This window comes from Labeo rohita, chromosome 24, assembly GCF_022985175.1.
Source record: "Labeo rohita strain BAU-BD-2019 chromosome 24, IGBB_LRoh.1.0, whole genome shotgun sequence".
Taxonomy (NCBI): domain Eukaryota; kingdom Metazoa; phylum Chordata; class Actinopteri; order Cypriniformes; family Cyprinidae; genus Labeo; species Labeo rohita.
Genome location: NC_066892.1, coordinates 5682725 through 5707047, shown reverse-complemented (window position 1 = coordinate 5707047; position 24323 = coordinate 5682725). Strand labels below are relative to the sequence as shown.

The 24323-nt window shown below is 31.8% G+C and overlaps 2 protein-coding genes across 4 annotated transcripts in view; one reads left to right on the top strand and one right to left on the bottom strand.

Annotated features, from left to right (window-relative positions):
• The window catches only part of abcb8 (ATP-binding cassette, sub-family B (MDR/TAP), member 8), a 7387-nt gene extending 2385 nt beyond the window's left edge, over positions 1 to 5002 (bottom strand). Inside the window, exons 1-12 of the mRNA XM_051097553.1 lie at positions 4786 to 5002; positions 3569 to 3905; positions 3321 to 3476; positions 1836 to 1930; positions 1649 to 1754; positions 1398 to 1559; positions 1236 to 1321; positions 817 to 914; positions 630 to 735; positions 472 to 505; positions 246 to 382; positions 53 to 147 (exon numbers count right to left, since the gene is read on the bottom strand). Coding sequence (XP_050953510.1) covers positions 53 to 147; positions 246 to 382; positions 472 to 505; positions 630 to 735; positions 817 to 914; positions 1236 to 1321; positions 1398 to 1559; positions 1649 to 1754; positions 1836 to 1930; positions 3321 to 3476; positions 3569 to 3905; positions 4786 to 4946 — 1573 coding nt within the window. The 5' untranslated portion in view covers positions 4947 to 5002. The remainder of the gene's footprint in view (positions 1 to 52; positions 148 to 245; positions 383 to 471; positions 506 to 629; positions 736 to 816; positions 915 to 1235; positions 1322 to 1397; positions 1560 to 1648; positions 1755 to 1835; positions 1931 to 3320; positions 3477 to 3568; positions 3906 to 4785) is intronic.
• A 480-nt stretch (positions 5003 to 5482) lies between these two features.
• atg9b (autophagy related 9B) lies at positions 5483 to 24234 on the top strand. Of its 3 annotated transcripts, none has more exons than XM_051098341.1 (16): positions 5514 to 5574; positions 5834 to 5918; positions 6035 to 6185; positions 6300 to 6345; positions 7398 to 7460; positions 7553 to 7723; positions 10336 to 10477; positions 11707 to 12455; positions 13937 to 14090; positions 15900 to 16079; positions 16204 to 16449; positions 18354 to 18592; positions 18667 to 18769; positions 18846 to 18924; positions 20811 to 20990; positions 21132 to 24234. In XM_051098341.1, exons 3-15 carry the CDS (start codon positions 6077 to 6079, stop codon positions 20969 to 20971), a joined length of 2442 nt encoding a protein of 813 aa, XP_050954298.1. In that variant the 5' UTR covers positions 5514 to 5574; positions 5834 to 5918; positions 6035 to 6076; the 3' UTR covers positions 20972 to 20990; positions 21132 to 24234. The 3 variants fall into 3 exon arrangements, with proteins under 3 accessions (XP_050954300.1, XP_050954298.1, XP_050954299.1); XM_051098342.1 differs by having other exon boundaries at positions 21129 to 24234; XM_051098343.1 differs by lacking the exon at positions 5834 to 5918 and having other exon boundaries at positions 5483 to 5574.
• The last annotated feature ends 89 nt before the right edge of the window (positions 24235 to 24323 follow it).

The following is a 24323-nucleotide window of genomic DNA, read 5'->3' as shown; positions in this document are numbered from 1 at the left end:
CAAATGGACAGACAGACAAATCACCAGACAGATAGATAGATAGATACTTTACCTCCACCTGACTCGCCAACGATAGCGACGGTTTTACAGGGAGGTAGAGTCAGGTTAAAGTTCTTAAGGATCTGGTCTCCAGGTCTTGTTGGGTAACTGAGAAACATCCGGGAAACATCAAATAACAGAGAATTAAACTCTTTAGACTGAATTCAGTTCTTGTTATGTTTACATGAGAGCAGACAGAGACCTACCTAAAATGTATGTTCATGAAGTCAACTCTGCCCGTCAGAGACTTGAGAGGGATACGACCTCCTCCGGTGAGAGGAACGGTGGGCTCTAGAGCCAAATACTCAAACACACGCGCCCCTGCACTCATACCTCGAACCATCTGACACAAACCACACATCAACATATACTGCATATAGATTACATACTATATATAAAGTAACAGAACGCTTGGAAATGTCATCTACTCACCTGCCCAAACAGAATTGAAATGCTGGCAAGAGATCTATAGAGAGAAAGAGAAGTGATTCTATTACATTTGACATTATAGACACTGGTTCAGCTGGATTTTTGACTCTTCTACATTGTGTGTAGGAAAAAATGTTAATTAAAACTCATTGCACTCTCACCTCTGAACTGTTTGAGAGGCGACCAAAAATGACATTAGATCACCAGGTGACATGTCATTACGAGCCATCAAAGACCCGCCAGCAAAAATAGTGCCTAGGACAATGCCTGTCAAAGTAGGGCAATATTGAACAGATCTAATTCATGTGAACATTGCTTGTGAATCAGTGAAAATGCATCATTACTCACAGTTCAGGACAATATTAGACAAGCCCTGAAATATGGCAATTCCTGTGCCCAGCGTCTCATTCATCGCAGCTGATTTCTGGACTTCAGCAGCATACATCCTGTGATAGAAAGGGAATATCAAAACGTTTAGGTTTTGATGAAAATATCAGCTTTAGTACATCAATGTTGGACAAAAAAAGACTATGCACTGTAAAAGTGCATAGAAATACACATAAAATGCTATAGTAAAAATTTTAAATAGATTACCTTCAACTGTACTTTTATTATAAAATACTGTCAAATGCATGGCTTTTGCAAGTGAAAACTATTTATTACCACAATTACCTTATCTTAAAAAATAGACAAATTACATTTCCAGTAACTTTTCCTCTCAACACTGACACACAAAATGTGAAAAAGTCTAGAATCTGTAATCATACTCTAGTTCTCGATCCTCCATGGCAAACGCTCTCACAGTCCGCACATTTCCAAGAGCCTCGTCGGCAACTCCTGTAGCTTTAGCCACCTAAAAATGGAAAATGGGAGTTAGTATAACTAGTAACAAAACTACAATCTCCTCTTCTCCTTCAGAGTGTTGTTACCTGTTCCTGTGCTTTCCGTGAAAGCTTACGGAGAAAAGATCCGATGAGAGCACCAGCCCCTACCAGACATGGCAGGATGACCACAGTGAGACCCGTGAGTTTGGGAGAGATGACGTACAGTGACACAAAACAGCCTACCGTCTGTGTAGCACTGCGCAAACCCTGTAAAACATAACACATAACCAAATGCATGTGGTGCATCTATACATTCTAGGGTTTTTAAACACTTTCTCTCGTCTAAAATATCCAACCTGAGAAATGACCAGCTTGAAGGAAGATTTAAACTCCTGGATGTCGGACGTCAGGCGATTAACCAGCTGCCCGGTCTTGTTCGCATCAAAGAATGCGACATCTTGTCTGTAACATGCCATTTAGATAAGATGATTAAAAAGATTTCTCTGTTTAATATGTGTTTATCTAACAAAAACTATTACAAACCGGAGCAAAGAGGAGAAGAGAGTTGTCCTCATGTCAGCAGCCACTCTCTCCCCAACTCTTGATAGAAGAATGATGTAGCCACTGGTCAACAGACCCTGAAGGACAAATATACTCGCATTTAATATTGTGTAATATTATTACAATTGTTTTTATTTGAATGTATTTTGAAATGTAATTTATTCCTGTAATGCAAAATTTGAAATTTCAGCATCATTACTCTAGTCTTCAGTGTCATGTGATCCTTTAGAAATCATTCTAAAATACAGATTTGCTGCTCAAGAAACATTTCTTATTATTATCAGCTTTTCTGAAATTCTTTCATGAATATAAAGTTACATTATAAAAGAAAAGCAATTATTTGAAACATTATACAGTTGAGGTCAAAAGTTTACATACACCTTGCAGAATCTGCAAAATGTTAAATATTTGACCAAAATAATAAGTTATTTTTTATTTAGTACTGACCTGAATAAATATTTCACATAAAAGACATTTACAAACAGTTCACAAGAAAATAATGGTTGAATTTATAAAAATTACCCTGTTCAAAAGTTTACGCTTGATTTTTAATACTGCACTGTTACCAGGATGATCCACAGCTGTATGACTGTACGATTTTTTTGATCCATCTTTTTACACTGAGGGACTCATATGCAACTATTACAGAAGGTTCAAACACTCACTGATGCTCAAGAAGAAAAAAACGATGCATTAAGAGCTGGGGGTGAAAACTTTTGAACAGAATGAAGATGTGTACATTTGTCTTATATTGCCTAAATATTGTATTTTTTTCATTTAGCACTGCCCTTCAGAAGTTACAGAAGATACCCACATGTTTCCCAGAAGACAAAATAAGTTAAATTTACCCTGATCTTCAAATTCCAAAAGTTTTCACCCCCCGGCTCTTAATGCATCCTGTTTCCTTCTGAAGCATCAGTGAGTGTTTGAACTTTCTGTAATAGTTGCATATGAGTCCCTCAGTTGTCCTCAGTGTGAAAAGATGGATCTCAAAATCATACCGTCATTGTTGGAAATGGTTCAAATACACAAAAATGCTGAAAAACCAAAGAATTTGTGGGACCTGAAGGATTTTTCAGCAGGCAGTTTAACTGTTCAGGACAAACAAGGAACTCATGAACAAGTGTATGTAAACTTTATAACAGGGTAATTTTTTCTCTTGTGGACTGTATGCAAACGTTTTTATGTGAAATATCTTATTCAAGTCAGTACTAAATAAAAAATAACTTGGATTTTGTATGATCCCTCTTATTTTGGTCAAATAATTAACATTTTGCAGATTCAGCAAGGTGTTTGTAAACCTTTGACCTCAACTGTAAATGTCCGTACTGTCATTTTTGATCAATTTAATGTGTCTTTGTTAAATAATTATAATAATTTATTTCAGGAATCTTACTAACCCCTAACTTTAGTGTACAAGAAGCAAGTCAAATGTTGCTCAGAGCTTCACTGTATGACTAAACATACCTGTAAAGCATACAATCCGAGCAGCTTCATTGCAGGCGCTTTAATGTCTCTTATGTATTGACCTGCTTGTTCTCTCATGTGGCGAGCAACAACATTCACCAGATCTCCCAACATCAGAGGAATCTGAATATTAAGGGCTGCTGCTCCAAACGCAAGCTGAAAGAAGACACATTACAACACAATTAACCAAACCACGCATAATATGCTAAAAAACAGCGTAAGTATTAATAGATGAACTGTTTGCTTACGATAATTGCTCCTATCAGAGCAAGAAGTTGGGGCCGAACGAACTCCCACAGGATGGACCAGCTGAATTCAGGAATCTTCTCTTTCGCCTGAACTTCCGGGATGTTATTGTTCACATCTGCTTCACAGTGAGCTATGGTACCAAGCAAGCGTGCTGTCACTGTCAAAGCAGCGGGTCCTAATATGAATTTCAGAGTGATGTTTGGTGGTCTGGGCTGCTGTCTGAATGCTAGACGGAGCACTTTTTGAGCTTGTCTCCATATGCGAGCTGGAGCGTTGATGGTGATCTGTGTGGATGGGATTTGTGAACTGCTCCATGGTACTGTATGCTGGCCACGCCTAAAATACAAGAGATAATGGAAAATTACAGTGTTGCATGGTACTCCTAAATGAAAAGTGTGCTTAAGTCTACTTCTTTTTCACAAGAGGCATACCATGATTATTATGCAATATTTTTTTCTTTGGTTTAAGCCATGTAGATGTCATAAATCACCTTTTGCATGCTTAAATAACCTACATCTACACATGCAGTGTTTATTTGATTACATATATGATCAGTTTTGTTTATATACACGACCAGTCAAAAGTTTATAAGTCTATATATATATATATCTTTTTTGGGGGGGAAAGACATTATAGAAATTAATACTTTTAATTAGCAAAGACACTTAAAATTAATCAAAAGTGATGATAAAGACATTTATAATGTTACAAAGATTTCTATTTCAGATAAATGCTGTTCTTCTGAACTTTCTATCCATCAAAGAAACCTGAAAAAAATCTTCTGAGCTGTTTTCAACCTAAATGTTTTTTAAACAGAAAATCAGAATATTAGAATGATTTCTATAGGATCATGTGACTGGGGTAATGATGCTAAAATTAATCTTTGAAATCACAGGAATAAATTACATTTTAAAATATATTAAAATAGAAAACAGTTATTTTACTAGTAAAAATATGTCAAAATTTTTACTGTTTTTGCTGTACTTTGGATCAAATAAATGCAGGATTTGTGAGCAGAAGAGACTTTTAAAAAACATTTAAAATCTTAAAAACTTTTGACTGGTATTGTACACGATCAATTGTGTTTATATACACATGCACAATAAAATGCAAACACATCATCCCATGACCTCAGACGAACGAATATGGAATTATGACTACTGTGTAAACAATTCCTTTCAATCTAAAATAATAAACAAAGAGAAATGTCGTGTACCTATTGAGGTGATGAATGAAAAAATCTCTTGTTTTTTGGGAGTTCAAAAGTCGATCTGGCGTGACAGTACCGCGTGTCAATCGACTGCAACGTGCAAAATGAAACATGTTGTTGTAGTGTTTTGAAATGACAGCAGGGAGAAAAAAACAAAAATAGTTCATGAAACTAAATGAATTCAAGGATTAACATGTAGGCCGCCATGTTTACGCAATCCCATTCCCAGCGTGCCCCCAAGTACGTCATCGCTGCGTAAAAGTACGTTCGCTTATTTGTATTTGCATAAATAATGGAATATATACGACAGTTTGAGTTTATATATTACTGGCTATTGTTTTAATTAATATTCCTTTAGTAATGACATTTGTACATGTTTAATGAATAACAATTGGCATGGAGACTTTCCCGACTGGCATGGTGTTTTTCCCGATTTTCATTTAAATACACACTTATTATTGATCATAAAAGGTAATAATTAAAAAATAAATAATGTATATAATATTTTAAATGATTCTATCCATTTACATTAATGTTTTTGTTTAAAACCGCCCGTTGGTCAAATATTTACCTATTAAATAAAACGTAAATATAACGAAAATAGAGACTAAGTTAAAACGTATACACAAATTTCATATTAAAAATATAATAAATATAATGTTTTACATTACATGTCCAGAATAAAAGTCCCCCGGAAGTGACGCTACCAGAAGCCAAAGTGACGACAGGCGATGTTTGTTGTCATATCTGTTTTTGTTGTGAAGAGCAAAGGCGAGGAACATCTCTGTTCGGATGGTGAGACTAATTTAGCGATTTACGTATTAAAATCCTCTCAGTATTCTTTTAATATCTAAGTGTTTTCAATAAAGAAATCTCAAATAGACGATAACCGACGTTGTAAGCAAATAATGAACAGATTTGTCAGCATGAGGTTGATGTGTAATGGTCAACCCCGTTAGCAGACAATGGATAAAAATGGTTAAATCTAATAATTAATTATGTTGCATTACAGGAATAATTATGTTGTGTAATCTTTGTCTCTTTGTAATTATAGAATCAAGTCTGTCCTTGACTCATCTGTTTATAAAACTGACCATGTGATTGTGATTTTATCAGAAAATAGAGACAATAACAGTCTTGTAAGTTAGTTAACTTGGTTGATTTGAGCTGATTTTGCACATTGCATAGTTATAACATGTTTACAGTACATTGTCACATCTAATTCCACTATAATGTTCAATAATCTGTTGTTCAGGACCTATGGTGAACATTATAGAGAGGTAGAATGTAAAACACGATGGCTGGTTTTGAAACGTACCAGGAGTATCAGCGAATAGAAGATTATGATGAAGACTCACCTCCAGGAGAGGAAGATTTACTCATCCACGTGCCAGAGGGCAGAGGCGGTAATTATTGTTTGCTTTTATATCACACGTTATGACTAACAAATAGCAAGTGTCTAATATATATATATATATATGTTGTTTATCATGAATAACAATGTCTTTGTTACATCGCAGACCCATGGCATCATATCAAGAACCTCGACAATTTCTTCACAAGAATATCCTTTGTGAAATATTAAAATATGCAGTGTTATTTTATAAATTTCATAGACTGAATATATTCATTAGCAATTGCTCTGAACTCCCAGAATGCTATAATTTCTCTTTTTTTCTGAAAGAACACTGTCTCTGTTCATCATTAGGCATTAAAGGGGTCATCGGATGCTAAGTTCACTTTTTCATGTTGTTTGAACATTAATGTGTGTTGGCAGTGTATGTACAAACCCTATAATGATAAAAATCCATGCAGTGGTTTTTAATTAATCTGTAAAAATAATATCTCCTTTTTTAAATCGAGCCATTCTCAGATGCCTGTCGTTGTTGCGTCACACCAACAGAGTCCGCTCTCACGATAGTTGATTGACATGAGCGTCTTACCTCAGATCAGCTGTCACAGTCCGCCCTCTTTGTTTCGATGCTGGAGCAGGGATGTAAGTTAGACAAGAATATCTCAGAATGAGCGATTGAGGTGTTGTGTTGCTGGATGTAATAATGAACATAGTGGTCGTCATTTACTCCCGACATTTGAGCCGCTAAAGATGCAGTGGATTACGTTTGTTTGTGAATGGAATGCGCCTACCGATCTACATAAATGTGTCTATGTTTGCGCAAATCATTTGTGATCGAGCTTCACTTACAGCAGAAGTGAGTATAAGGGTTTTTTTATGAATCTTTGCAATCGCCTTTCCTTATAACGTTTAGGAGCTAAGTGCGGCTAATGTAAACAACACCGTATTTCCACAGAGAGAAGAGATGGACGGGGTGAGCAGAGCTCATTTGCATTTAAAGGAACAACCCCTTAGAATGAGATGATTTTTGCAGAGCTGATTTTGACAAGGTTTTACAAAACCATTGAGAATTTTTGAATCAAAGTATATTAGAGACTTTTCATAAAGACCCTAAAGAATCATATCAACTTGTGGAAAATGGGCATCCGATGACCCCTTTAATATTATGTTACGCTCTGGCAACATTAATGGCTGAACAATGCTGTGCTTCTTTAAAACTGTTTCAACTATCAGTGGAATGCAAGAGTCCTTGACACGCTCACATCTATCATTTCCATCAGAAGAATGGATTCGCCTGTATGGTGTTATCAGAGGTTTTTGAACTTGTGTAAGTTGCCTGAAGCGTTAATTGTTTAGGGCTGGATTGCATGCATATCGCTTCAGAACTAATCCTGTCTGTTTTTGCATTTCCGTATTCAGGCAATTCCTGTTTGTGGTCACGTTTACAACTTTTCTCTTCAACTGTGTGGAATATGATGTTCTCTTTGCCAACCGGGTGGTCAACCACACGGGTCAGACCCTCGGTCCTTTGGACAGGAACAAGGTCACCCTTCCTGATGCGATTTTACCCAGCGAGCAGTGCACTGAGAGGTCAGTGTGTCCGCTTTATACAGGCACATATGCTGAGAGATGCTGAGTGTCCTGAAATCAGCTGTGCTTGTAGAAATTCTTTGATTAAACTGATTTTATTTATGTATGTGTGTATGTATGTGTTTGTATCATTATCTATCATATTGTTTCACTGATTTAAATAAATGTAAACTAAAATAGAAATATTAGATGAAAAAACGTGACAACTAACTTAAGTAAAAGGTTAAGTTAAAGCATTAAAATTACTAAAGCTGAATAAAAATAAATGAAAGCTAAATAGAAATATAAAAAATGACAGCCAATTAAACAATGAACGACAAAGCATAAACTATTAATGGAAATAAAACAAAATTAAGTTGAAGTACTAAAATTACTAAAATTGAATACAAATAAATGAGCTAAAATAGAAATGAAAAAAATTTACAAATAATAAACGACAAAAGGATAAAAACTATTAAAGGAAGTAAAACTAAACTAAAATATAAATATTAGATAAAAATCTTAGTTAAATTTTTATTTTTGTAAAAAGATTAGAAATGCTGCTTTGAAGTAAAGTTGAAGTGCTAAAATTACTAAAACTGAATGAAAATAAATTACAGAAAATGACAATAAATGTAAAAAATAAATGACAAAGCAACTAAACTATACAAAAAAAAATGTCCATGAAAAACTTACAAATACAAATAATAGTTAAACTTTTATTCTTGTAAAAAAAGAAAAAAGAAATGTTGCCTTGAAAAAAAAAAAAGTTAAGCAGTAATTGTTGTAAAAAAAATTGAAATGCTGCTTTGAAGTAAAGGTTAAGTTGAAATACTCAAATTATTAAAAATGAATTAAAGCTAAATAGAAATAGAAAATGATAAAGCATATAAACTATAAATGAAAAAAAAAACCTAAACTAAAATATAAATATTAAATGAAAACACGTAAAAACCAAAAGGTTAACTTTTATGTTGTAAAAAAATAAAAATGTTGCTCTGAAGTAAAGGTTAAGCTAAAGTACTGTAATTACAAAAACTGAATAAAGATAAATTAAAGCTAAATGGAAATATAAAAAATGTGAATAAATGTAAAAAAAATTAATGACAAAAGCATATAAACTATTAACGGAAATTAAACATAATCAAAATAAAATACAAATATTAGATGAAGAACGTAAAAAAAAACTGCAAAAACAAACAAACAAAAAACAAATTAAAAAATTAGAAATGTACTGAATTCTTAATTAAAACAAATTCTGAAAAAAAAAAAAAAAAATATATATATATATATATATATATACAACTAAACTAATAGAAATGACAAAAGCACATACCAAAACTACTAAAAAATTTACTTATAACTGCTAAAATGAAGACTAAAAAAAATTTAAAATGCTATTTTAAAATACAAATAAATAATACAATATTATGTAAATAATATAAAAATAACAATGAATAAAATATCACCCATTTTCAATGTACTTTATTCATGCTCAAAATCCTAAGTCAGAAAAGTTTTCACAAAAATATTTATTTTCATTGAATCAAGCTAAATTTAATATTAAACCTGTATTAAAACAGAACTAAAATTCAGTATTAAGAAAAGGTTTTAGCTCATATGCAATATTTGAAATATTTTAGAAAAAAACAAATAGGTATATTTTCTAAAACCTGTATATTATAAACGTTTTTTGATCATGATGCACCACTCAGGGTTTATTTGACTCAAAACTTGACCCGTGTCTTAAAGCAACACGTTTTGTGTTCATTTGTCAAATTTGTAAGTTGATTTGTTATTGCCATTTGCCTGTTCTGTTAAGCTCAATTCCTGTAGTAGCCTAAAAGCAAACGTGCCCTGGAGCACTGGGTGAGAATGCTGTTTTCGTGTATCAGAATACATTGCATCACACTGGGACTCAATTCAGCCTCACAGTGAAATTCACGTCATGTGACGTTCAAAACCTCAACCTGATTCGTTTCCTACTTCTCAGACAGTGGCTCCAAAATAAGCAGGCTGTAAACAAGCACCTGTTGAAACATCAGCAGAGGGATGTTCTGCTCTCTCAGACCCTGCTATTCTATTTCTGTGGCCAGAGATGATACTGAATCTGAGTATTACGTAGAGCTCATGGGTTTTAAATAGACAGTGTGTGTGATGTTTGGGTCTATTTGACACTGAATAGCTATTAAGCTCGGATTTTTACTTAGTAAACCTTTTCATGGACACCACTTTCATGGAGATGTGCTGTTGACCGACACAGATATGCAACACAAACATATTAATATCATAGCTGACTCACTTCAATGAGACTCATTCAGGAACATCTTGTGCTGTCATACAGTAATTAAGACTTAGTAAACATTCTCATTCGGTCTCTCATATTATTTTCTCATATAATCTGGTCTCATTATGTTTCGCAACAAACTGCCTCTGCAAGTGAGAATTAAGTTATTCAAGCCCAAAATTATGTAAGATCACATGCTTGACATGTACTATTTAGCATCTGTTTTGGCAGGTTTTGGCTTGTTAGGTTGAGTTACGTGTGACTTTATTTTTATAATGCTGTGAATCATGAGCAATCTCACAATCACCTGCTGTCATCATAGTGATGATCTTTCTTTTTCAACCAGGATTCAAGGAAACAGCTGGATCATCTTTCTCTTGATAATGGCAGCCATTTTCTGGGTCTATCGACTCGTGAAGGTGATCTGCAATGTCCTCAGCTACTGGGAGATTCGACAGTTTTACAAAAAAGCACTGAAAATACAAATGGTAAGAGTACAACAAGTATGTTATAGTTTAAAGTGAATATTTAACATGCTTAGTCACACTTTTTCCTTTTAAAAGTCATAAAATGGCATGTATAATAATCATAAAATGTAGAAATATATTTATATAATTTTTAAAAACATAATATAAAAATTATATATATATATATATATATATATATTTAAAATATATATTTTTTTATAAATGTGTAATAATAATATAATAAATATTTTTAGTTGTTTTAAAATCATATACATGTATATATAATGATTATTATAATTATTAGATATTTATTTATTTATTTATTAATTTTATTTAAATAAATACAAATTTATAACATATTTCAATTATAGTTTATACATATACATAGTAATTTTATGTGCTCTTATCATTTTTTTTATTTCATTTATTTTTTATTTTCCATATTTATTTATTTATTTAAAAATAAATATAAACAAATATAATAATATTAAAATAAACAAATGCAGTTTAAGAATACTTTTAAGAATACTGTACTTTAACCAGTTAAATTGAGTAGTTTTATCTTTTGCAGTCCTGAGGTTATTGAAAATGTATTTTCTATTAGGTCATTATTTCTATTTGTCATTATTTTAATAAATAACACTATTAATCATATTTATTTTTTTAGGTCTAAATATAAATATTACATATTTATTACTTAAATAAATGCAACATTTATATTACTTAATTTTTATTACTTTTAAAAATTATGTCTATATATATATATATATATATATATATATATACATAATTTATTTTTAAGTAAATATGTAAGTATTTATATATTTTATATATTTATTTATTTATTTATTTAAAAATAATTAAATGTATATTATTATAAATTCTAAATTATATATTATATTATTTAAATTTACTATTTTATATATTCATAGAATTCTGAACAAATGCAGTTTAATGTGAAATTGTGTTATTTTCTACTATAAAACACATTTATTGCCACGCCTAAATATAAATATTTATTATTTAGTAGTAAATAAATAGTGTTTATATTCATAAATTAACCAGCTATTATAAATATTTATGTACTTATTAAATAATGCAAATATTATATAAAATTAATTTTTTAAAATATATAAATATTATTTATAAATATATAATGTTATTTAATTAAAGTAAATTAAATATATGCATTACAATTTTTATTATAAACATACAATTTTTTTTTTTTTTTTTTTTTTTTTTTTTTTTAGGATGAGCTTTGCAACTTCACATGGCAAGAAGTTCAAGGCCGTTTAATTCACCTGCAGCGTGAGCAGCCTATGTGCGTCCAGAAGCGCGAACTTTCCGAGCTAGATATCTACCACCGCATCCTGCGCTTTAAAAACTACACGGTGGCCATGATCAACAAATCCCTGCTGCCCGTCAGACTGCGTGTGCCCTTCTTTGGCGACATGATTTTCCTCACACAGGGCCTAAAATACAACTTTGAGCTCATTCTGTTCTGGGGACCTCTGTCACTCTTCCAGAACAAATGGAGTCTGCATCCTAAATACAAACGGGCGGCAAACCGACAGGAGCTCGCCAAGCAGCTCAGCCGCGTCATACTTCTGACCGGTCTGGTCAATCTGCTGCTGTGTCCGTTCGTGCTTGTGTGGCAGGTGCTGTACGCGTTTTTTAGCTACGCTGAAGTCATCAAGCGCGAACCGGGAAGTTTGGGAGCCCGCCGCTGGTCGCTGTACGGCCGGCTCTACCTGCGCCACTTTAACGAGTTGGATCACGAGCTGCAAGGCAGGCTGGGCCGTGGGTACAAACCTGCTGCTAAATACATGAATGCATTTGTTTCTCCTCTATTGGCGGTGTTTGCCAAGAACGTGGCGTTCTTCTCTGGATCGGTGCTCGCCGTGCTCATCGCTCTGACGGTGTACGATGAAGACGTGCTGACTGTGCAACACATCCTGACGGCCATCACCGTACTTGGAGTGGTCATCACCATCACCAGGTATGTCTAGACATTTGCACTTATTCATTACAAGGACAAGGACCAGAACCATTGCAAGACATTTTCTGTATGAGCCAACAATATACATAGTATGCTACACAATGCAAAGAAAGTTAGAAATGCAAAACAGAAAGCAAGATAACTTTTTTGAATTAAATAGAAAAATTAATAGTAATCAAAAAATATTACAATTTTAGTGTACTGTATACATTTTGTTTGTTTGTTTTGTTTTTTTGTTTTCAGTTTTAGTAATTTTATTACTTCAACTTTTTTTTTCATTTACTTGCCAAGGAAACAGTTTTCATTTTTAAGTTTGTTTTTCTTTTAATATTTTATTTTTACTTTATTTTAAATAAATGTATTTTAAATCAATATTTTTAAATAAAAATATTTAGTTTATGTTTTAGTAATTTTGTTTTAGTAATTTTAAGTGCTTTTATCAATTTTATTATTTTTTTAAACTCTCATTTGTTTTGTTTTTTCAGTTTTAGTAACACTTTTTTTCTTTTAATATTATATTTTAATTCATTTAATTTTAAAGGCAATAAGTTTTAGTAATTTTGTAATTTTAGTAATTTTGTAATTTTATACATTTTAGTAATTTATGCACTTTTATCATTTTATTGTTGTGTCATCTCTCATTTATGTATTTTTTCAGTTTTAGTAATTTTAGTACTTCACCTTATTTTATTTTATTTACTTGCCAAAGCAACAATTTTCATTTTTGTTTACGTTTTTAAAGTTATTTTATTTTATTTTGAAGACAATGAAGACAATAACTCTCATTTAATAACTATTATTTATACAATATACAGTCATTAAACATTTTTTTTAAATAAAAATGAAGTGCTGATTCTAAAACATTATTTTTACTGTTAATTTAGTATTATTTGTGTATTTATAAATATTTATCTCTTATTTATGTTTTTTTTAGTAACTTTAGTACTTCATCTTATTTTATTTAATTTACTTGCCAAGGCAACAATTTTAATTTTTAAGTTTTTTTTAAGTTACATTTTTTTATTCTACTATTTATTTTATTTTATTATTATTTTTTTTTTTATTTGTGATTTAATAACAATTTAATAGTTACAGTTTTACCAATAACAACACTATTCTAAAATATATTTTATTCAATTCTTGTTTCAAATCAGTCACTTACGAGGTTCTATTTTAGTAAAGATGCTGTAGACAACAAGACAGCTCTCTTTGTTTTTGAAACTGAGCCAATATTGGAAATTATGTGTGCTGTAAACTCATGTGACATAAAACATATTGGTCCAGCTACGTGAGGTAAAAGACAATTACCCTCTGCAGCTTTTCCCAGCTGGCATCAGGTCAAAGAATAAGTGCCGTTTCATGTCTTCAGTTGACCTTGTTACACCCAGGCATTATAATTCTAAGCTGTACAGTAAACGGCACGTTCTCAGCACCTGTTAGTCTGACCTGGGCTTCAGTAATGCCGTCTGACTGTCTTACAGGTCGTTTATTCCAGATGAACATATGGTGTGGTGTCCCGAACAGCTGCTTCAGTGTGTCCTGGCCCACATTCACTACATGCCCGACCACTGGAAGGGCAACGCCAACAAGAGCGAGACCCGTGACGAGATGGCACAGCTTTTCCAATATAAAGCGGTGAGAAATGCATGACATAGACATTTTTTGTTGTTGTGTTAATTCATTCATTAATATACACTACCATTTGAAGATTTGGGGCCAGATTTGTTGTTGTTTTTTTTGTTTTTGTTTGGAAAGAATTTAATACTTTTATTCAATTTATTATTTAAGACATTTATAGTGTTACAAAAGAATTCTGTTTCAAATAAAATATAAATAAATAGCACAGCTGTTTTTAATAAATGTTTGATAAATGTTTCTTGAGCAGCAAATCAGCATATTAGGATGATTTCTGAAGGATCACGTGACACTGAAGACTGGAGTAATGATGCAGAAAAAACAGCTTTGATCACAGGAGTAAATTAAATTTTTAAACATATTAAAATAGAAAACAATTATTTTAAATTATAATAATATTGCACAAATGGTTTGTCACCATTTTCTTCATATTCTAATATTATATAGAAAAAAAATAAACTTAACTTGATCCAATACAATTTTTTTTCATATAATATTTAAATAACTAACTTTTTTTAATATATATATATATATATATATTTTGTAATTTATTTAGGCTTAAGAATCACTAGCTAATCATTTTGTTTTTTTTTATTTAAATTTAATTTTCCTTTTTTGCATACAGTACACAACTAGTCAAAAGTTTTTGAACAGCAAGATTTTTAATGTTTTTCAAAGAAGTCTCTTCTGCTCACCAAGCCTGCATTTATTTGATCCAAAGTACAATAAAAACAGTAAAATTGTGAAATATTTTTACTATTTGAAATAAAATATTCTATTTAAATATATTGTAAAATGTAATTTATTCCTGTGATCAAAGCTGAAGTTTCAGCATCATTACTCCACATGATCTTTCAGCAATCATTCCAGTATACTGATTTGCTGTTCAAGAAACATTTTTATTATTATTATCAATATTTTAAACAGTTTGAGTAATTTTTTCAGGATTCTTTGATTAATAGAAAGATCCAAAGATCAAAAATCTGAAATCAAAAGCTTTTGTAACATTTCTGTTTAATCAAAAGATTTCTATTTTATAAAAATGCTGTTCTTCTGAACTTTCTATTCATCAAAGAAACCTTAAACTTAAACCCTAAACCTCAACTTAATAATAATAATAATAATAGTAATACATGTTTTTTTTTTTTTTTTTGAGCAAATCAGCTCAAATCAGAATCACGTGACTGGAGTAATGATGCAAAAAAAAATCAGCTTTAAAATCACAGGAATAAATTACATTTTTAAATACATTCAAATAGAAAACAGTTATTTTAAATAGTAAAAATATTTCAAAATGTTATTATTTGATGTACCTTAAATCAAATAAATGCAGGCTTGAGTAGAAGAAACATCTTTAAAAAAACTTTAAAAAAAAAATTTTGACTGGTAGTGCATGTGACAATATTTTAACATTTGAAAAAGAAAAATAAGTGTACTAAATTTGAATAATTAAATGGTTGCTTAGTTTACATTTAAATTTAAAATAATAACAATTGGTCTAGAGTGGACTTTCAGTCTTTATTTTACTGTTATAATACAGAGATACACAAAACACAAAGCCTGAAAATGAGTCAGTCAGTTGTTTACCACAGTAAGTTTAAGTGTTGAGTTTTCTATGTTATTTGAAGTATGAAATTACACCTCACCGCTCTGCACCTGCTGTCTAGGAGTTTGTCTGATTCTGCACACCTGTTGTGTAGGTTTTAATCTTCACTGCATCTGTTCTCCAGCACTATTTCACACCTGCTCTGCTGTTTTTATGAGTTCCACTCACTGAGTTTCTCTCATTTTTCTGCACCTGTCCTGCAGGTCTTTATATTGGAAGAGCTTCTGAGCCCCATAATTACCCCCTTCATCCTTATCTTCCCCCTGCGGAGCAAGTCTTTAGAAATCATCGACTTCTTCCGCAACTTCACTGTGGATGTGGCAGGGGTGGGAGACATTTGCTCATTCGCCCAAATGGACATCAGGCGCCATGGAAATCCACAGGTATGAAAAAGCCCACGCGTGCACGTTAGTAATGCTTCAGCTCGCGGTAATCCGGTGAGAGCGGGTTTAGGTTACAGTCCCAAAGACTCAAAAAATAATGTTTGTTTTTTCCCCTCTCGCTCAGTGGATGTCCGAAGGTCAGACGGAGGCCTCTGTGTACCAGCAGGCTGAGAATGGCAAGACGGAGCTGTCTTTGATGCATTTCACCATCAAGAACCCGCACTGGCAGCCGCCGCAGGAGAGCTCGGTGTTCATCAGCCACCTGAAGGAGAAGGTGCATCAGGACGCTCAGACAGGACCGTCTCCACAGCTGCTGTTGTCTGAGGCTCCTCTCTGTACCTCGCTGCTGTCCAATGAGTCCGCCACGGGTGTAAGTCACGCTTTATCATGTTTGCCACTGTCTTGACTGTTTTAGGATCACTTGTTATTGGTTCCAGTCAATCCAGCTGTTTTAAACAGCTGTAATGTTAAATGCTGTAAATGTGTAATGCTATAATGTTACTTACTAAGGTACTAATGTTACACACACACACACACACACACAAAAAAAATATTAATTTAACTTTTTTTTTAGGACCATTAAGATCTTTTGCTTTGACATTATTTTTAAAGATAATTAACAATACTTTTTTAAAATGTAAAACATCATCAATCGCCATCAAGCTAAAAGCAACAAATATTACCCTGATTTATAAATACTTTAATAATAATTTTAGTCTATCATTTTATTTTATTTTATTTTTATTTTTATTTTTTTCAATTTTATTATTTTTGCATGCAGTGATAAAATTAGGTAGGGGAAGTGCTTAAATGCCAAATGGAGTAATGGGTAACTTAATTTAAATTAATTTAATTATTTAATTTAATTTATACAGTAATAATGTTGTTTTAAGATTTTAATCAATTTTTTTTTTTTAAATTAATTTTCTTTACTCTAAAATTTAAAATCTAAAATTTTATTTTATTTTATATTATTTTAATAATTTGCTTAATTGTAAAAAAAGCAAGAAAAAAAATCTTGTTGGTTTTAAAATGTTTTTTAATCAGTTTTATTATTACTTTTTAAATTAATTTTCTTTACTCTAAAATTTAAAAAAAACTAAAATTATTATTTTAAAATGTAAATCATCATCAGTCATCATCAAGCTAAAAGCAACAAATATTACCCTGATTTATAAATACTTCAATAATATTTTTTCTATCATTGCAGTAATAGGTGGCTTTACTTTTATTTTATTTCATCTTTTTTTATTTATACATACAGTGACAAAATTAGGTGGGAAAAGTGCTTAAATGTCAAAAAAAAAAAAAATTGTTGGTTTTAAAATGGTTTTAAGCAATTTTATTTTTTAAATTAATTTTCTTTACTCTAAAATTTAAAATCTAAAATTCTTTCATCTAAAATATACTAATTATTTTTTATTTTATTTTATTTTATTTTGTTTTTAAAAGAAAACAACATGGTTTTACTCAGTTTTATTTTTTATTATTTTCTATACTTTAAAGTTTTAAATCTAAAATTCTCTCATGCTAAATATTTTTTTAAAATGTAAATCATTATCAATCATCATCAAACTATTTCCCTATAAACTATTTATAAATACTTCAGTAATCATTTTTCTCTATCATTGCTGTAATGGGTGAGAAAGAAAGAAATTAAAGTAGTAATTTCTTTAAAAAAAAATCTAACTGACCCCAAACTATTACTATATATTACTATTAATATATATATATATAACAATATAATATTACATTACATTTGTTTTTGTTATAATATACTGTGCATCTAGTTTTATCTGATAGAAAGACTCAAGTGTGTTTGACTAAAGATTTAGTTTTATCTTACAAACTTCATCTGAATGAATCATTTTCCCAAAAAAAAATTCATGTAAAAACTTGAACTCAAAATAATGATTTTCAAAGTTGATAGTTGCGGTAGTTCAATGGTTTCAGAGTAGAGCTTTTATTTATTGAGCACGACACACTTAGAAACACTCCACTGCGAAGGGAAAATGAAAGAAAAAAAATATTTCCTGTGGCATTCAGGATATTAAAAAACCTGCCAGAAGACAAGAATTATTGACATTTCATTTTATGCCTCTGCATTGTTTCAGCGCTCGTTGCCAGATTGCTTATTTCACAGATCATAATCCTGAGCGCAGAGACTTCAGCCATCTGCGTCTGCGGGGTTACATCTGCCTCATCGCGTTGCCAGCTCATTTTTCACTTCCCTTAATGAGATGCATATGTTTTTGCATTATTTCTGCGTTTCAGCCTGATAACCTGTTAGCCAGTGTGTTGGCTCACCCCGTACTGACCGCCTCCGGACTGCCTGGGAGGAACCGCCGCTTCATCCCGCCGAGCAGCGCGGCTTCGGCTGCCGCTAGCGTCCTGGCGTCCCTTTCGACGTCTCAACAGCCCCACGCCAGCCGTTCTCGCTCACACACTCTCCTGCCGTCCCGACAGCACCACGACGGTACCATGTACTGCAGCGACCACACTATGGGCGACAGGTAACTGTTGGGAAAACTAGTAATGGAAAGAGTTCGATTCAGATCTGAAGTAATCAATGTTTCCTTTTCATTAGCATGTCTGCAAGTGACTCCAGGATGCTCAGCCAGTCTTATTCGGCTCTGGCGTCAGAGTTTGCGTCTGCCGAGATGAGCCTGCATGCTATTTACATGCACGAGGTGAGTGGTCACAGTATACTTAAACTGCTTTATAATCCAGTATAGTTTCCTAATACCTTTGTGGTCATTCCCTCAGGTGCATCAGCAGAAGACCCAGCATGCATCTGGACCGTTTCAGGCCTCTGTGCCAATGAGGGACTTGAGCACAAACAGTGGTGAGTCTTGCATGAGATGCATATATAATGGCTTTTAAAATGCTTAAAGAAGTTTCTTATGCTCATCAAGGTTGCACTTATTTAATCAAAAATCCAGAAAAAAAATTGAAAAATTGTGAAATATTATTTCAATGTAAAATAGCTGTTTACTGTGTGAATATATTTTAAAATTTAATTTATTTCTTTGATGAAATCCTGAGTTTTCAGCATCATTACTCCAGTCTCCAGTGTCACATGATCCTTCAGAAATCATTCTAATATGCTGATTTATTATCAGTGTTAGAAACGGTTGTGCTGCTTAATATTTTGTTGTAACCTGTGATTTTATTATTATTTTTTTTAGGATCCTTTAATAAATAAAAAGTTAAAAAGAACAGTGTTTATTTAAAAAAATAAATAAATAAAATACTTTTTCTAACATATCATGTGACACTGAAGACTGGAGTAATGATGCTGAAAATTCAGCTTTGCATCACAGGAATAAATTATATTTTAAAATATATTAAAATGGAATTTATATTTAACAATATTTTATGCTTTTTGTACTTTTTATATACCTTGTAATTTTATACACAATATACTTTTTTTCTGATCCCAAATTTATATATATATATATATATATTGAACTGTCCCTTTAAGAATGAGACTGATATGAGATTTGGAAAGAAAATATATTTATTGCATTTAAAATGCATTGAAGTATTAATTTTTTTTAACATTTTAACATTTATTAATTAATTTTCATGTGACGTTGTAAAAAATATATAAATGTTATGTATACTATATGATTTATTAATATATAAATAAATATTGTTAATTTATAAATACACTAGTTTTCATTAATTAATTTTAAATAAATATTAATATTATATGTGTGTGTGTGTGTATATTAGTATATATTAATATATAAATTATGAATTTTATAAATGCATTTATTCATATATAGATTATTAATATTTATTTATAAATACATTTATGAAAATAAACTTATAAACAATATTTTCCAATGCTTATTCATGGGCAATATTAATATTATAAATTGTTGATTTATATAGCTTGGCAATGTGTTGGCATATGTAAAAATGAGTATTAAAAAATATTTTAAAATTAAAACATGCTATAAAAGTATTTTTTATTGCTAGTTCATGATACAGAATGCATTAACAAATATTGACAGATTCAACCTTATTATGAAGTGCTACTGTTTTACTAGGGATGTTATTCGACTAATCACTTACTTGTAACACTTTACAATAAGGTTCATTAGTTAACATTAGTCAACTACATTAGTTAACATGAACTAAGAATGAACAATACTTCAGGATTTATTCATCTTAATGTTAATTTCAGCATTTACTAATGCATTATTAAAATCACAAGTTGTATTTGTTAACATTAGTTAATGCACTGTGAACTAACGTGAACACACAATGAACGACTGTATTTTTTCATTAACTAATATTAAGATTAAATAGTGTAATAAATGTATTGTTCATTGTTTGTTCATGTTCTATATATTTATATATATATATATATATATATATATATATATATATATGTATATACACATATATATATATATATATATATATATATAGTATTTATTAATATATAAATTATTATTAATTTATAAATGCATAATAACCCATTTTGCATATAAAAATGCAAAATCTAAGCAAAAAGAATGATTTTAGCAATAAAATTCATCATTATTTTCTACAATGATTTGTTTTGTTTTGTTTTTTTGACCATATTTTGTTACTACAGAATGTAGTATAAGCATAAGCATAAGCAACAGGCCCAAACATCAAAACTTGAATCTTTGTATTAATAACTCTCATACCTGGTCATGGTATTATTATATATAAAACGGTTCGTTCTTTCAGCTCAGGGTCCTCAGATACAGCCCGCACAGACGGTCACCCTGGTGCCGCCCACTTCTGGCCGCTTGGGCGGCTGGGCTGAAGAGGAAGAGGAGGAGCAGGGCGACGAGGAAGAGATAAACACCAACCCTGTGCCGGATCAGACCAGCAGAGGGAGCAGCTGAAGTGCCTTCAACCTGTACAGTGCGTGAATTGCATTTCATTGATATCCACAGGATTCAGTTTACCCTCAAACTAGATAATACTAATACATATGAAGATCTAATTAGTGTTTCAATGCAAAAAGACTCATTTTAACATCATCTCTCTCATTCTGATCAGCAGTTTTTGTTGATTTCTGGGAGTTGTGGCCTTACTTTGGTTTGAAATCCTTCAATCAAGCATGTTGGGACGCCACACGCATGTCGTTCAAAGAGCCCGTCGGAGCCGTTCGCTTCTCCGGATGCACCGTCTTCTGTTTCAGAGGAACTGTGACGTAACGGACTGCAAGAGTATGTCTGCCACTTCCCCTCCTTCGTCACGTCAATTGCATTTACATTTCAGACTGCTGTGTGTGTAGGAGTGTGTGTTTTTGTTTTGTTTCTGACACAACAGGATGACACTTTGTTTTACAGTATTTATTTCCATTTCAGTTTCTTTCATGCAACGTTTGTTTCATTTGGGTTCAAGCAAGTTTTACGCATCTCTGATTCTTTTGAAGCGCTGCCTCGGTTTTGAAGGATGACAGCATCCTTTTATTGTAGTATTGCTAGTTTGACTTTGCGTTACAGCACCAGCGGACAGAAAATATCACTGAATGTAAAATCATACCTGTTGCCTCATAAGAAAGAAAAAATAGTATTTGTCACAAAATTATAAAACATGTTTTTTTTTTTCCCTTAAAGAAAATAATATATATAGACTTAGGGATAGGATTTGCCTCAAGAAAGGTTAAAAATTACATTTAAATTAAAAGTAATTCACATTTGCAGAAGTTTTGAGAAATAACCTCTTAGCCTGAGATAAAAAAAAGCTAAATTTAAACAATAAAAAAAAGATTTTAGCAATAAAACTCATCATGCTTTACCAAAAAGTGTTTGATTTGGAGGGGGATGCAAAGTAGGTCTGTCATGCTACACAAATGCTAGTTTTAATCATATTAAAATATCTTTAGATGACCATATGACTGCATTGAGGAATTTTTAAGTGAAGTGACGGCTAAAAGTAAATAAAACAAAAACTGATTCAATTATTAAAATGAAACGTTTTTAAAAGCCAGATGTTGGTCCAAGTTCACAGCTATTGAAATATTATTTCTAGACTACTTGTTCAGCTTGTAAACAGCAGATTAGCACATTATTTAACCACTAAAGAAATTAAAATGAAACACTAGTCACGGTTAAAATCAGTTTGAAAGTGTCAGTGTCGTGTTTTTGAGGTTGGTTTAAGATTTGTACTTTGTGACCTGACCGATAACTATGGAAGCCCGCTTTCACCACTGGATAAAAAATAATATAAAAAAAAGCTAATTGCAACTTAAAAAAAAAATTACGACCATTATTTTACAAATTAAGTCGCAATTCTGACTTTTTTTTCTCTGAATTACGTGATATAAACTTGCAATCGCATGTTATAAAGTCAGAATTGTGAGACATAAACTCACAGTTCAGAGAAATAGTCAGAAATGCAAGATATAAACTCATATCTTTTTTTTTCTTAATTGCGTGACAAACTCACAATTGAGTTATAACGTCAAAATGCGAGACATAAACTCGCAATTCTGAGAAATAAAGTTAAAAAAAGATAACTTGTAATTTGAAAAAAGTTGCAATTGGAAAAAATTTTGCAATTTGTATAAAAAAAACATCTAAATTGTGAGATATAAACTCACAATTCTGAGAAATAAAGTAAAAAAAAGATGATAACTTGCAATTTGAAAAAAAGTTGCAATTGGAGAAGTTGCAATTTGTAATTAAAAAAAGTCAGTTGTGAGATAAACTCACAATTGCGAGTTATAAAGTCAGAATTGTGATATTAACTTGCACATCTGACTTTTTCTCAGAATTTCAAGTTTACATCTCACAACTGTGACTTTTTGTACAAACTGCAATATTTATGAATTGCTTTATGTAAACTTGCAGTTGCGTGTTATAAAGTCAGAATTGCAAAACAAACTTGACTTTTTATCTCACAATTGACTTTTTTTCTCAGAACTGTGATCTAAACTCACAATTGTGAGTTGTAAAGTCAGAATTGTGAGATACTCGCATGTATGACTTTTTTCTCAAAACTGCATGATGTAAACTTGCAATTGCGTGTGATAAAGTCAGAATTACGAGACAAACTTGTAATTGAGAAATAATTCTGAATTCTAAAGTCACAATTCTAAGAAATAAAGTCACAATTCTGATAACTTTTCTCTCAGAATTGCGAGTATATAACACGCAATTGGGAGTTAAGTCAGAATTGTGAGATATAAACTCTAAATTCTGAGAAAATGTCTTTTTTCGCCTCAAAACTGGACTTTTATAACTCGCAATTGCGAGTTTATATCTCACAATTCTGACTTTTTTCTCAAAGTCACAGTAACCGTTTTTTATTCTTTATCAATGGGCTTCCATAGATAACAGTCTCTTCCAGCGTGTTGAATTAAATATTACACATCTGACAGATGATCTTTCAAGTCGTATCCCAGAATTCATCAGTTTAAGCAGTTAACGTCGTGTGTCCAAGTCCGTGTCGACCCAAAACGGAAGGATGTGATTTTTGTGCGGTGCCTGCGGTAAGACTTCAGTCAGTTTTCAAACGAGAATCTGCCGTTATCTAGAACAAAATAGTTTTAACTAATGTGCTCTCAAAGTGCGGGAAGGTTTGTCTCTGTAATATATCACAAGAGCCTAAGGGCTTTAGACAGTTTACACATGGTAAATGACACTCTGGTCTGAGAGAGATACCCATAATTCATGTGAAACACTGAACTTCCTTTGGCCGGTGCTTGTCAGAAGCTGTCAGAAATCATCTACTTGAAATACTGCAGTTAGAGAGTAGTTTAAAGCGTAGTTAGTAAAGATAACGGCGTCCATATCACACCCGCTGAAATACCTCCTGATGTACCTTAAGACCGTGTATGTACAGTATTTATTTGTGTGGGACGTTATCGAACGCGATCAGGATGGAGCTGCAGAAGTGAGGTTTGCAGCGTTGCAGGATTGTTCAAGTTTTTCCACACAAGACTGAACTGCATAAGTGAAACACATTGTTTTACAGCTTATCTTAATGTTCTGTTTAAACAGTCTGGGGTCGGGCTGTGCCAGGTGCTATATATATATATATATATATATATATGTATATTTAATTTGTTTCGATATTTATCTCTTTTTGTTGGATTTTGACTTTTTTGGTCTGATCAAAAATAACACTATCAGAAAATAAACCATACTGAAACCTGGGTTTGCTGTCTTGGTTTATCTTTGCTAATCAGCCTTTACTGTTATATTATTAGTTTTCATTTAATTTTACATTTTTTTTTTTTAGTAC

What these genes read in the sequence shown, in the direction of transcription:
- atg9b (XM_051098343.1), top strand. Translation starts at nt 6,077, where the DNA reads ATGGCTGGTTTTGAAACGTACCAGGAGTATCAGCGAATAGAAGATTAT. An exon ending in AGCGAGCAGTGCACTGAGAG is followed by an intron (nt 7,724 to 10,335) that starts GTCAGTGTGTCC and finishes TTTTTCAACCAG; the next exon opens with GATTCAAGGAAACAGCTGGA. An exon ending in GACCACACTATGGGCGACAG is followed by an intron (nt 18,593 to 18,666) that starts GTAACTGTTGGG and finishes CCTTTTCATTAG; the next exon opens with CATGTCTGCAAGTGACTCCA.